This window comes from Hemitrygon akajei, chromosome 8, assembly GCF_048418815.1.
Source record: "Hemitrygon akajei chromosome 8, sHemAka1.3, whole genome shotgun sequence".
Taxonomy (NCBI): Eukaryota; Metazoa; Chordata; class Chondrichthyes; order Myliobatiformes; family Dasyatidae; genus Hemitrygon; species Hemitrygon akajei.
Genome location: NC_133131.1, coordinates 62589822 through 62604926, shown reverse-complemented (window position 1 = coordinate 62604926; position 15105 = coordinate 62589822). Strand labels below are relative to the sequence as shown.

The following is a 15105-nucleotide window of genomic DNA, read 5'->3' as shown; positions in this document are numbered from 1 at the left end:
GTTGGTGAGATACAAGCAGTAAGACAACTGAGAACTGTTTTGCTCAGTGAGGGTTGGAGATGCTAGAAATGGCCAGGAGTGAAAATGAAACTATTTCACTAATTCAACAAGTTAGGACCTACAAAGAATTTGAAGGTATTGACAATCATCTTGAATGTTACAATGAAGATAAAGATTTGAAAGATGCAACAGTCAAGAGTATTGATTGAAGCTCGTCCATTATCTGCAATCAGCGCTGCACTGAGTTTGTTCTTTTACAGCCAAAAGAACGTGACAGCAGACATTGCACGAATTCCTGCATCAATAACGAATAGGAAGTACAGTTTAATTCCAGTGTAGTTGGACTGTTTGTGTTCTAAGCTGTTCTGTGTTTCATTTAAATACTTAATTTGTTACTTGGTTAAAAGTTAGTTTGTCTTTTTTTAAACATTTTTAACTATTCCCATGAAACTTGGTCTGAAATGTACTGGTCCCCATGAGTCCCAGTTAACCGGCTTGCTGTGTACATTATCTGTTGTACACTGTGGTCTAGAGAAATGTGTTCCATTTTACATGCATGACAATAAACCTGAACTTGATGTTGGACCAGGCTAAATCTTTTCCATTCCTGTTTTAAACAGAACAGAATTACAGTCATTAGACCCACAGTGACAAGCATTCCCTCCCTGATTGTACTCAGTCTCTCGGCTAAGTGGCAGCCTCTCGGGGGACACGGCAGGGAAACTCACCCAGAGATAAGTGCGTATTTGATGTGGTTGCTTGTGGTGTAGATAAAGACTCCACTCTCATCCCAGGCACCACTCTTCACTCTGATATTCTCATGGATGCTGCAGAGTGACTCCAGCTTACGGTTGCAAATCATGATGGCTGCGGGGCGGAGAGGGAGAGACAGAGGGTTAGATGCAGCAAGTTAGCTCCGTACAACCCCTCTGTGGGCCTTCTACCAGCAGCATGGAGCACAGGTCACTCTCTCTGCGTCTCACCTCAGCCCTCAGTGATTGCCACCCATTGCTGGAGCAGACTTCAGACCAGGTTGAAGTGGCAGGCCCCGGCACGAGCGCAAAAAGCAAACAGATATTAAATTGATTTGAGCTTGTCAAATGTGATCAGGGAACACATCCTCAATCAGTACATTAAAGTCCCAACTAGAGAGAGTGTGATACTAGATCTCCCATTAGGGAATAAAACAGGGCAGGAGACAGAAGTTTGTTTTGTGATCATAATGCCATTAGTTTCAAAGTAATTATGGAGGAGGAGAGATCTGATCTCCGATAGTATCAGAAAGGACCTGGCAAGTGGGGATTGGGACATGTTATTTTGCTTGGTAAATGGGTGGCCTTCAAAGGTGTGAGCACAGAGTCTGCATGTTCCTGTCAGAATTAAGGCAAGAATAACAGGTCTAGGGAACCCTGGTTTGAGAGATATTGAGGCCCTGAGAAAGAAAAACAAAAGGAAGTACATGGCAGGTAGCAACAAATGAGGTACTTGAAGAGTAAAAGAAATGCAGGAGAATACTTAAGAAGGAAATCAGGAGGGCTAAGAGAAGGCATGAGGTTGCTCCAGCTGTCAAGGTGAAGGAAAATCCTAAGGGCTTCTAAAGATATATTAAGAGCAAAAGATTGCAAGGGACAAAATTGGTTCTCTAGATGATCAGAGTGGTAATCCATGCGTAGAGCCAAACAGGTGGGGGAGATCTTAAGTGCATTTTGTGCATCTGTATTTACTTGGGAGACGGACACAGAGTCTATAGAAGTGAGGCAAAGTGGCATCAACTTCATGGACCCCGTACAGATTACAGTGGAGGAGGTGTTTGCAGTCTTGAGGCAAATCAGGGTGGATAAACCTCCAGGGCCTGCCAAGATGTTGCCTTGGATCCTCAGGGGCCCTATCAGAGATAGTTAAATCAGCCTTAGTGATAGATGAGGTCTGGAGGATTGGAGGATAGCCGATGTTGTTCTGCTGTTTATGAAAGACTAAAAATAAGCCAGGAAATTATAGACTGGTAAGCCTGACGTCAGTAGTGGGAAAGTTACTGGAAGGTATTCTAAGGGATCAGATATACAAGTATTTGGATAGACAGGGACTGATTAAGGATAGTCAGCGTGGCTTTGTGTGTGGTAGGTGTCGTGGACAGCGAGAAAGATCATCGTGGTTTGCAGTGGGATCTGGACCAGCTGCAAAAAAAAAGGGCTGAAAAATGGCAGATGGAGTTTAATGCAGACAAGTGTGAGTTGTCGCACTTTGGGAGGACCAACCAGGGTTGGATTTACACGGTGAGTGGCAGGGCGATGAGGAATGCGGTAGAACCAAGGGATCTGGGAATACACATCCAGAATTCCTTAAAAGTAGTGTCACAGGTAAATAGGGTCATAAAGAAAGCTTTTGGCACATTGGTCTTCACAGATCTTAAGTACTGAGTACAGGAGATGGGATGTTATGCTGAAGTTTTATAAAACATTGGTGAGGTCTAATTTGGAGTATTATGTGCAGTTCTAGTCACCTACCTACAGGAAAGATGTAAATAAGGTTGGAAGAGTGCAGAGAAAATTGATGAGAATGTTGCCGAGACTTGAGGACCTGAGTTACAGGGAAAGGTTGAATGGGTTTGGACTTCATTTCCTGAAACACAGAAGACTGAGAGAAGATTTGATAGAGGTAAATAAGATTATGAGAAATATAGATAGGGTAAATGTAAGCAGGCTTTTTCCAGAGGTTAGGTGAGACTAGAACTAGAAGTCATGGGTTAAGGGTGAAAGTTAAAATGTTTAAGGGAACACAAGGGGGAACTTCATTCAGAAGGTGCTGAGAGTGGAGAACGAGTTGCCAAAGCAAGTGGTGGATGCAGGTTCAACTTCAACATTGAAGAAGAATTTGGATAGGTACATGGCAGGGTGGGGAATGGAAGGCTATGGTCTGGTGCAGGCTGAGGGGACCAGGAAATGGTTCAGAATGGGCTGAATGGACCGAAGGGCCTGTTTGAGCTATAACTGAAGCGTCGAGCCAGATTTAAGAGATTAAGACGTTTTGGCAGATGGCAAAGGACAAACCGGTGTTCAGCTCACTATTCCTTGAGGCTTTCTTTGTCTGCATGCTCAATACACGCTCCAGCTGTGGCCTGCAATTATCAGCACTCGCTTTAGAGTTGACCGATCCGTGACTGTGACCATCGGGCCCCTGGACTGGGTGTAGTGTTGACCGATCTGTGACTGTGACCATCGGGCCCCTGGACTGGGTGTAGTGTTGACCGATCTGTGACCATCGGGCCCCTGGACTGGGTGTAGTGTTGACCCAGTCTGTGACTGTGACCATCGGGCCCCTGGACTGGGTGTAGTGTTGACCGATCTGTGACTATTGGGCCCCTGGACTGGGCGTAGTGTTGACCGATCTGTGACTATTGGGCCCCTGGACTGGGCGTAGTGTTGACCGATCTGTGACCATCAGGCCCCTGGACTGGGTGTAGTGTTGACCTGGTCCGTGACTGTGACCATCGGGCCCCTGGACTGGGCGTAGTGTTGACCGATCTGTGACTGTGACCATCAGGCCCCTGGACTGGGTGTAGTGTTGACGGATCTGTGACTGTGACCATCAGGCCCCTGGACTGGGTGTAGTGTTGACGGATCTGTGACTGTGACCATCGGGCCCCTGGACTGGGTGTAGTGTTGACGGATCTGTGACTGTGACCATCGGGACCCTGGACTGGGTGCAGTGTTGACCGATCTGTGACTATCGGGCCCCTGGACTGGGTGCAGTGTTGACCGATCTGTGACTGTGACCATCGGGCCCCTGGACTGGGTGTAGTGTTGACCGATCTGTGACTGTGACCATCGGGCCCCTGGACTGGGTGTAGTGTTGACCGATCTGTGACTGTGACCATCGGGCCCCTGGACTGGGTGCAGTGTTGACCGATCTGTGACTATCGGGCCCCTGGACTGGGTGCAGTGTTGACCGATCTGTGACTGTGACCATCGGGCCCCTGGACTGGGTGCAGTGTTGACCGATCTGTGACTGTGACCATCGGGCCCCTGGACTGGGTGTAGTGTTGACCGATCTGTGACTGTGACCATCGGGCCCCTGGACTGAGTGTAGTGTTGACCCGGTCTGCAACTGTGGCCGTCGGGCCCCTAGACTGGGTGTAGTGTCGACCCGGTCTGTGACCGTGGCCTCTCGGGGACTCTGCCGTTCATGTTCTGTTCTTTTTCCACATTTTTATTGTTTGCACAATCTGTTCTTTTCCTCACACATTGGATGTTTCTCAATTGCAGGTTTTTTTTTTAAATTTTATTGGGTTTCTTTGTTTAGAGGCTGCCTGCCAGAAGATGTAACTCTAGGTTGTTTCTGGTGGACGTACTGTGTAATAGATGTACTTTGAACTTTATATTCCACAAGAATACCCAGACCAGCCCTCCACCCACTCTCCACTGCTAACCCGCTCCCCTACCTACTGTCCCAGACAGACTCACCGTGCTTGGAGAGCAGGGCCACGTGGGTCATATCCCCAGACCACACCACGTACTTCACTTTGCAGATCTTGACTGAGCTGAGGGACCTTCAGGGGTGCAAAGCAGACAGGGTCAGGAGTTAGAAACTGATTTCCCACGATACTCCCTCCCTTCTTAATAAGGTAGTGCCATGGCTGAGGGCAGGGGATGAACCAATGCTCAGCCAGTGATGGGAATTCAACTCCTCCGCTGTCTGTCAGCGATTTGGACACTCTCCCCGTGTCTGTGTGGCTTTGCTCTGCTTCCTTTCCACATTCCAAAGGTTTAGAAGCAGCATCATCCAATCAGGTTTACAGCATATGTCATGAAATTTGTTATTTTGTGACAGCAGTACATTACATAAAACTATAAATTACAAAAAGAAATAAATACTAAAAAATGAGAAGATGTGCAAAGAGCAAATCAAAGAAACAAAAGGTGAGGTAGTGTACATGGGTTCAGTGCCCATTCCGAAATCTGGTGGAGCTGGGAAAGAAGCTGACTGAAACATCGAGCACGTTGTGAGCAAGCCAGCGACATTGGTGCTGAAACAGGGTGACACTTGCAGAATGCGCCCGCCACATATTTGGACTGCATTGTTCATTAATGCAAATACCACATTTCACTGTATGCTTCAATGTTTGTGACAAATGAAGCAGATCTTTACCACACTGCTCTGTGCCAACGCTGCCAGCCTCACTCTCCTTCACCCCCCACATGCTCTGTATCTCTTTTTCACAAATTACTTTGCATCACAGCAACTGTTCTGCTCAGAGTCACACGACCTTGCACACAGCTCAGCTCAGCACAGTCTCCCCTCCACGAACTCTTCCCACTGCCTCGGTACAGCAGCCAGCAGAATCAAACAATCAAAAGCCACACAAAGAGGCTGCTGAACAAGAGAAGAGCCCATGGTACTACAGGAACGATACTAGCATGGACAGAAGATTGGCTGACTGCCAGGAGGCAAAACGTGGGAATAAAGGGAGCTTTTTCTGGTTCGCTGCCAGTGACTAGTGGTGTTCCCCAGCATACGGGAGTGGGTCGCCTACTTTTCATGCTGTATATTAATGACAATTGATGACGGAATTGATGGCTTTGTGGTCAAGTTGGCAGACGATACAAAGATAGGTGGAGGGGCAGGATATAGTGTCAAGGAAGCAGGGAGACTGCAGAAGGACTTAGACAGATTAGGTGAAAAGGCAAAGAAGTGGCAGATGGAATAGTGTCAGGGCATGTACCGTCATGAGCTTCAGGAGGAAGAATAAAGATGTAGACTATTTTCAGAACAGGGAGCAAATTTAGAAATCAGTGACACAATGGAACTTGGGAGTCTTACTACAGCACTCCCTAGAAGTCCATTTGCAGGCTGAGTCGGTTGTAAGGCACATAAAATATCAGCATTCATTTTGAGAGGACTGGAATATAAGAGCAAGGATGCAATGCTGAGGCTTTATAAGCCTTTGGTCAGACCACACAGAAGTATTGAAAGTGGTTTTACTCCCTTTATCTGAGAAAGGATGTGGTGACATTGGAGAGGGTCCAGAGGATGTTCACAAGAATTATCCCAAGAATGAAAGGGTTAATATATGAGCAGAGTTTGTTGGCTCTGGGCCTGTACTCAATGTTCAGAAGAAAAAGGGAAGGAATCTCATTAAAACCTATTGAATATTAAAGGCCTAGATAGAGTGGATGTGGAGAGGATGTTTTCTATAGTGGAGGAGTCTAGGATCAGAGGACACAGATAGAGTGGGTGTGGAGAGGATGTTTCCTATAGTGGGGGAGTCTACGACCAGAGGACACAGATAGAGTGGATGTGGAGAGGATGTTTCCTATAGTGGGGAGTCTAGGAACAGAGGACACAGATAGAGTGGATGTGGAGAGGATGTTTCCTATGGTGGGGGAGTCTAGGATCAGAGGGAACAGTCTCAGAATTGAAGAGAAAATTCTTTACCAGAGGGTGGTGAATCTGTATTATTCATTGCCATGGATGGCTGAGGATGCCAAGTCATTGGGTATATTTAAAGCAGAGGCTGATAGGTTCTTGATAAGTAAGGGCATCAGATGTCACAGGAAGAAGGCACAGGAGAATCAAGTTGAGAGGGTAATAAATCAGCCAAGATGAAATGGCAGAGCAGATTCACTGGGACAAAGAAATAAATTCTGCTCCAGTGTCTTATGGCAGACCCCACCCAACCTGGTTAGTAACTCATCAGGGGTGATTGATAAGTTCATGGCCTAAGAAGTTTAATGTGGATAAAAGTGAGGTTATCCACTTTGGTGGCAAGAACAGGAAGGCAGATTACTATCTAAATGGTGTCAAGTTAGGAAAAGGGGAAGTACAACGAGATCTAGGTGTTCTTGTACATCAGTCACTGAAAGAAAGCATGCAGGTACAGCAGGCAGTGAAGAAAGCTAATGGCATGTTGGTCTTCATAACAAGGGGAGTTGAGTGTAGGAGCAAACAGGTGCTTCTGCAGTTGTACAGGGCCCTGGTGAGACCACACCTGGAGTATTGTGTTCAGTTTTGGTCTCCAAATTTGAGGAAGGACATTCTTGCTATTGAGGGAGTGCAGCGTAGGTTCACGAGGTTAATTCCCGGGATGGTGGGACTATCATATGTGGAAGGATTGGAGTGACTGGGCTTGTATACACCGGAATTTAGAAGGATGAGAGGGGATCTAATTGAAACATATAAGATTATTAAGGAATTGGGACACGCTAGAGGCAGGAAACATGTTCCCAATGTTGGGGGAGCCCAGAACCAGAGGCCACAGTTTAACAATAAGGGGTAGGCCATTTAGAATGGAGTTGAGGAAAAACTTTTTCACCCAGAGAGCTGTGGATCTATGGAATGCTCTGCCCCAGAAGGCAGTGGAGGCCAATTCTCTGGATGCTTTCAAGAAAGAGTTAGATAGAGCTCTTAAAGATAGCGGAGTCAAGGGATATGGGGAGAAGGCAGGAACGGGGTACTGATTGTGGATGATCAGCCATGATCACATTGAATGGCGGGTGCTGACTCGAGGGACCGAATGGCCTATTCCTGCACCTATTGTCTATTGTCTTTTGAGATGAGTTATTAACTTCAAACTTTCTGCATAATCACTCAAAGAGTTGAACTGCATGTGCACGTAACGAGAGTTGTATAACTCATCTCCTTCTACCCTGGGCCACGAATTTAGCAATCACCCATCTGTGGACACTTGCTGGAGGTCCAAGATCCGTATGCTCCACAACCGCTGGACTAAGTGTGTAAACATAGGAGGGGATTATGTTGAAAAATAAATCTGCTAGGTTTTCTAAAATGGACTCCTTTTACCTTAGGCCACGGACTTATCAATCACCCCTCATATATATTTAAAAAATCAGTCGATCAATTGTCTCCAGAGATAGAGAGATTGAGAAAAAGGAGCTGTCGGAAATGGACCAGATAAATTAGAGGGCAGGGTGAAAATTGGAGGCAAACTTGATGAAATCGATGAGCTCTGCACGGGTGCAGGACACTGCATCAATGCAGTCGTTGATGTAGCATAGGAAAAGTTGGGGGGTGATACCTGTGTTGGCACAGAACAGACTGTTCCACGTAGCTGACAAAAAGGCAGGCATAGCCATGCGTGTACCCGTGGATACACCTTCGGCTTGAAAACTTACGGTAATTGCCCCCCAATCCCCATTTCACCATTCCCATTTCCTTCTCTCATCTCATCTTTTTACCTCCCAATCACCTCCCTCTGGTGCTCCATCCCCCTTTTCTTTCCTCCATGATCTTCTATCCTCTCGTCTCAAATTTTCCCTTCTTCAGCCTTGTATCTCTTTCACCAATCAACTTCACAGCTCTTTACTTACCCCCCCCCACTATCACCTACCACCTTGTACTTCTTCCTCCCCTCCCACCACCACCACGCTCTGACTTCTGATCTTTTTTTCCCTGTTCATCATTTCCATGGATGCTAAGTTACTCCAGCATTCCGTGTCCCTGGGCTGCACCTTACTGCCTGTCTGTATCATGCATTCCCTGTGACAGTAACACTATATTTTGCTTCTCTTCTCAATTGACCCGACATTCTCATGTGTTGAAATACACCCAGTGGCCACGTTTTTAGAAAGCCCCTGTCCCTACTAAAGTGGCTGCTGAGTGTATGTTCATGGTCTCCAGCTGCTGTAGCCCATCCACTTCACGGTTCAATGAGTTCTGCACAATGCACAGCCTGTAATTTCCCGCTGGAAGTTGTGCTTTACAGCCGTCTGTTTGACCTGGCTTTTTTGTGGCCACTGAGTCTACCACTTAGTACACACGATACTTGCAACGTGCCAAAGCTCCAAGCCATTCAGCCCATCACAACCCTGCCAATGCAATCCCAATCTCCACTGACCTGTACCTTTGGATATTTTACAGCAGACAGCAAGACCGCAACACCATCGGAGACAGGAGCAGAATTAGGCCATTCAGCCCATTGAGTCTGCTGTCATTCCCATCACGGCTCATTTATTATTCCTCTCAACCCTATTCTCCTGCCGTAACCTCTGACGCCCTGACTAGCAAGAACCTATCAACCTCTGCTTTAAATATACCCAAAGACTCAGCCTCCGCAGTCACCTGTGGCAATGAATTCCAGATTCACCACCTCAAAAATTCCTCCTCATCTCTGAAGGGACATCCTTCTATTCTGGGGTGTGTCCTCTGGTCCTAGACACCCCCCCCCCCCCCCGGGTCTAGGAAACAGCCTCTGAACATTCAGTCTGTCTACACCTTTCAATATTCAACAGGCTTTGATGCTGGCATGTGGGAGGAAGCCAAAGCCCCCATGCATTCAGAGGGAAAGTGTGCAAACTCCACACAGACAGGACCCGAGATCAGATACAAAGCCAGATCCCAGGAGCTTATCCACCACCATCCCCCCCCATACACCTGTGCCCTCACCTCTTCTGCTGGACGTCGAACAGAGTGATGGAGTCGGTGTCTCTCAGCAGCAGGTTCCCAGTGCCAGCATAGAAGATCTCATCACAGTTCGGCACTTGCACCTTCTTGGTGATCTCGTTCTTCAGATTTTTAATCAGAATCTGCACGGGGTGGGGAATGGGAGCAAAATGGTGAATTAAATCACATACAAAATATTAAATCCTATCAGTAGGCACATCTTTCCCTCTTGTTCCAATCTCCACTTTCCATGGGATTGCTCTCTACGCGACTCTCTTGTCCATTCGTCCCTCCCCACTGATCTCTCTCCTGGCACTTATCCTTGCAAGCAGGACAAGTGTTACACCTGCTCTCCACCGCCTCCCTCACCACCATTTAATAAACCTTCCAGAGGTTACACTCCTACTGCAAGTCTGTCGGTGTTGTCCATTGTATCTGGTGTCTCAGGGGCAGTCTCCTATACATCGGTGAGATCCAATGTAGGTTGGGGGGGGGGGGGGGGGAGGGTGGGTGGTGTAGAAGCTGGTTTTTCAAGCACCTTCAATCCTGAGGAAATAACAGGTAGGATAAACAAAAGAGAATCAGTGGATGTTATCTTTAGTGGATTTTCAGAAGGCCTTTGACAAGATGCTGCACATGAGGTTGCTTAACACAAGCGCACACGGTATTACAGGAAAGATATTAGCATGGGTAGAACATTGTCTGGCTGGTGGGAGGCAAAAGGTGGGAATGAAGGGAGACTTTTCTGGCTGGCAGCTGGTGTTCCACAGGGGTCAGTGCTGGTACCACTTCTTGTTGCATTATGTCAACAGTGTGGATGATAAGGCTGGCGATTTTGTGGCCAAGTTTGTGGACGATACGAAGATAGGTGGAGGGGTTGGTAGTGTTGAGGAAGCAGGGAGTCTGCAGAAGGCCTTGGACAGAATGGGGGAATGGGCAAAGTAGTAGCAAATGGAATATAGAGTCAGGAAGGAAGTGGACACACACACTTTGGTAGAAAGAATGACAGTGTAGACTATTTCCTCAACGTATAGAAAATTTAAAAATCAGAGGTGCAAAGGGACTTGCACAGGATTCCCCAAACATTAATTTGCAGGTTGGATTAGAGATAGGCAAAGGCAATGTTAACATTCATTTCAGGAGGACAAGAATATAAGAGCAAGGGTGTAATGCTGAGGCTTTATAAGGCACTGCTCAGACCACACAGTACTGTGAGCAGGTTTCGGCCCTTTATCTAAGAAAGGCTCTGCTGGCATTGGAGATGGTCGAGAGGATGTTTACTAGAATGATTCTGGGAATGACTGTTAATGTACAAGGAGCTTTTGATGGCTCTGGGCCTGAACTTGTTGGAGTTTAGAACAATGAGGGGGAATCTCATTGAAACCTACTGAATATTGAAAGGCCAAGACAGAGTGGACTTGGAAAGAGTGTTTCCTGTAGTGGGGGAGTCTAGGACCATAGGACACAGATAGAGTGGATGTGGAGAGGATGTTTCCTATAGTGGGGAAGTCTCGGAACAGAGGACACAGCCTCAGAATAGATGGACATCCATTTAGAACAGAGCTGAGGAGGAATTTCTTTAGCCAGAGGGTTGTGAATCTGTGGAATTCACTGCCACAGATTGATGTGATGTCCAAGACATTGGGTGTATATAAAGTGGTGGTTGATTAGTCAGGGTGTCAAAGGTTACAGTGAGATGGCTGGAGAATGGTGTTGAGAGGGATTGTAGCTCAGCCATGTTGGAATGGCAGAGCAGACTCAATGGGCTGAATGGCCTAAATCTCCTCTGTCTTTACAAGAGGCAATGATAAAGTTGCTAATAAGCCTTTCTAATATGGTAGGAGCATCAAGTACAAGAGGGCAGAGTTTTAAGGTGGAAGGAAGGAGCATTAAAGGGGATTGGAGAAGTAGAGGTATAGGCCCAAAGGCCAGAGCAGTGACTCTGCAAATCTGCTGGGTAAGTTGAAGGCCAACGAGTCCATGGAGGCTGAATGAGATGGCCTGTCTGGAGTTAGAGCAGTCTGTGAGTGCAGAGAGTCCGAGAGAGGCTGTGTTGGCGTTGCTGTCAGGAGGATGGGGTGGGGGGAGACAATTGAACGTGATTGTTTTGTTGTTTTGATGTGTTCTGCTGAGCACTGTGGGCATGCTGTGCTGACGCCAGAATGTGTGGCCACACTGCTGGGCCCTCCCCAGCACAACCCTGGGCTCTGTGGTGAACAGAAACAACGCTTTTCACTGTCCATGTGAGAAATAAAGCCCACCATCTCATTAATTGGCAGATCAAGGTGGTTGGCTTCCCGTTCATCCTGTAGTGAGTGAGTAGTACAACTTCCCAGCTGGGGCATCGCTCAGTAACGAGCACCCCCCCCCCCACCCCACCCCTCCTCCTCCACCCCCACCCCCCCAGCTCACCGAGTGCATGCGGTCCAAGACGGCAAAGCGATTCCGAGCCACCCAGACAGCAGTGAGACCCGAGGAGCGTTTCCCTTCAGGAGCTGAGAACAGGGAGACAGATTACAAGGTGAGTTCCAGGAACCAGGTGGGGGAGTATGAAAGAGCTCCACACTTCCGCCCCAGCCCTTTACAAAGAATAGAACAACGATAAGCCCAGGTGGGGAGCATCTCTGCCTGTCACAACCAGGTAGGAGTCTCTGACCACCTCCAGTCCCCTACACCCCCACCCCCATCCATCCAATAGCTCTTCAAATCACTGGGTTTGTACCGCACCCCCACCCATCCACAGGAGGGACGAGCATTAAACGCAGCGTAGTGGTTAGTGCGATGCTATTACAGCTCCGGGCCTCGCTGTTCTGAGATCAACCCCGGCATCTTCAGTGTACAGCTTTTACACTCCTCCCCCTCCCTGTGGGGTTTCCTTCTGCAGGCCAAAGGCAAACCAGTCAGCAGGTTAATTTGTCATTGTAACTGTCCCTTGATTGGATTAGGTTTAAGTCAGGGTGGCACAGCTTGCTGGACTGGAAGGGCCTGGTCTGTGATGTATCTCTAAATGAATTAAATTAACAAAACCTACCATCGGGATTCTGGGAATCTGAGTCCTTGGGAATGCTGTAGAGATCGTATGTACTGTTCTCCAAGTTGCTGGCTCGCTGTAAAAGATGGAGAGAGGTGGGTCAGGTCCTTCAGGGATATGGAGACAAAACTGAACATGGTGCTCCCAGTGTGGACTGACCCAGGGATATTGAGACTGGAACTGTGCATGGTGCTCCCGGTGTGGGTCTGACCCAGGGATATGGAGACTGGAACTGTGCACGGTGCTCCCGGTGTGGGTCTGACCCAGGGATATAGAGACAAAACTGTGTACAGTGCTCCCGGTGTGGGTCTGACCCAGGGATATAGAGACAAAACTGTGTACAGTGCTCCCGGTGTGGGTCTGACCCAGGGATATGGAGACTGGAACTGTGCATGGTGCTCGCAGTGTGGGTCTGACCCAGGGATATAGAGACAGAACTGTGTACAGTGCTCCCAGTGTGGTCTGACCCAGGGATATGGAGACAAAACTGTGTACAGTGCTCCCAGTGTGGTCTGACCCAGGGATAAGGAGACTGGAAATGTGCATGGTGCTCCTGGTGTGGGTCTGACCCAGGGATATGGAGACAAAACTGTACACGGTGCTCCCAGTGTGGGTCTGGCCCAGGGATATAGAGACAGAACTGTGTACAGTGCTCCCGGTGTGGGTCTGACCCAGGGATATAGAGACAGAACTGTGTACAGTGCTCCTGGTGTGGTCTGACCCAGGGATATAGAGACAGAACTGTGTACAGTGCTCCCGGTGTGGGTCTGACCCAGGGATATAGAGACAGAACTGTGTACAGTGCTCCCGGTGTGGGTCTGACCCAGGGATATAGAGACAGAACTGTGTACAGTGCTCCCGGTGTGGGTCTGACCCAGGGATATAGAGACAGAACTGTGTACAGTGCTCCCAGTGTGGTCTGACCCAGGGATATGGAGACAAAACTGTGCATGGTGCTCCCGGTGTGGGTTTGACCCAGGGATAAGGAGACTGGAAATGTGCATGGTGCTCCTGGTGTGGGTCTGACCCAGGGATATGGAGACAAAACTGTACACGGTGCTCCCGGTGTGGGTCTGACCCAGGGATATGGAGACAAAACTGTACACGGTGCTCCCAGTGTGGGTCTGACCCAGGGATATAGAGACAGAACTGTGTACAGTGCTCCCGGTGTGGGTCTGACCCAGGGATATAGAGACAGAACTGTGTACAGTGCTCCTGGTGTGGTCTGACCCAGGGATATAGAGACAGAACTGTGTACAGTGCTCCCGGTGTGGGTCTGACCCAGGGATATAGAGACAGAACTGTGTACAGTGCTCCCGGTGTGGGTCTGACCCAGGGATATAGAGACAGAACTGTGTACAGTGCTCCCAGTGTGGTCTGACCCAGGGATATGGAGACAAAACTGTGCATGGTGCTCCCGGTGTGGGTTTGACCCAGGGATAAGGAGACTGGAAATGTGCATGGTGCTCCTGGTGTGGTCTGACCCAGGGATATAGAGACAGAACTGTGTACAGTGCTCCTGGTGTGGTCTGACCCAGGGATATAGAGACAGAACTGTGTACAGTGCTCCCGGTGTGGGTCTGACCCAGGGATATAGAGACAGAACTGTGTACAGTGCTCCCGGTGTGGGTCTGACCCAGGGATATAGAGACAGAACTGTGTACAGTGCTCCCGGTGTGGGTCTGACCCAGGGATATAGAGACAGAACTGTGTACAGTGCTCCCAGTGTGGTCTGACCCAGGGATATGGAGACAAAACTGTGCATGGTGCTCCCGGTGTGGGTTTGACCCAGGGATAAGGAGACTGGAAATGTGCATGGTGCTCCTGGTGTGGGTCTGACCCAGGGATATGGAGACAAAACTGTACACGGTGCTCCCGGTGTGGGTCTGACCCAGGGATATGGAGACAAAACTGTACACGGTGCTCCCAGTGTGGGTCTGACCCAGGGATATAGAGACAGAACTGTGTACAGTGCTCCCGGTGTGGGTCTGACCCAGGGATATAGAGACAGAACTGTGTACAGTGCTCCTGGTGTGGTCTGACCCAGGGATATAGAGACAGAACTGTGTACAGTGCTCCCGGTGTGGGTCTGACCCAGGGATATAGAGACAGAACTGTGTACAGTGCTCCCGGTGTGGGTCTGACCCAGGGATATAGAGACAGAACTGTGTACAGTGCTCCCAGTGTGGTCTGACCCAGGGATATGGAGACAAAACTGTGCATGGTGCTCCCGGTGTGGGTTTGACCCAGGGATAAGGAGACTGGAAATGTGCATGGTGCTCCTGGTGTGGGTCTGACCCAGGGATATGGAGCCAAAACTGTACACGGTGCTCCCGGTGTGGGTCTGACCCAGGGATATGGAGACAAAACTGTACACGGTGCTCCCGGTGTGGGTTTGACCCAGGGATAAGGAGACTGGAAATGTGCATGGTGCTCCTGGTGTGGGTCTGACCCAGGGATATGGAGACAAAACTGTACACGATGCTCCCGGTGTGGGTCTGACCCAGGGATATGGAGACTGGAACTGTACACGATGCTCCCGGTGTGGTAAGAGTTTGATTTTGATTACAATCCTTGGCCTCTAACGAAACCCATGATCTCACCGTGCACAACAGGACTGCATTCTCGGCTGGATTGTAGGACATACTGAAGACTGGGAATTTGGAGCCACTGTGGAA

The 15105-nt window shown here is 48.7% G+C and overlaps 1 protein-coding gene across 4 annotated transcripts in view; it reads right to left on the bottom strand.

The window, feature by feature from the left end:
• Positions 1-15105, bottom strand: part of copa (COPI coat complex subunit alpha) — a 98554-nt gene that overhangs the window by 43929 nt on the left and 39520 nt on the right. For all 4 annotated transcript variants that reach the window (XM_073053925.1, XM_073053924.1, XM_073053926.1 and 1 more), the window contains 6 exons: positions 15031-15097; positions 12428-12503; positions 11809-11891; positions 9400-9539; positions 4461-4546; positions 729-867 (listed from right to left, as the gene is read on the bottom strand). In XM_073053925.1, coding sequence (XP_072910026.1) covers positions 729-867; positions 4461-4546; positions 9400-9539; positions 11809-11891; positions 12428-12503; positions 15031-15097 — 591 coding nt within the window. The remainder of the gene's footprint in view (positions 1-728; positions 868-4460; positions 4547-9399; positions 9540-11808; positions 11892-12427; positions 12504-15030; positions 15098-15105) is intronic.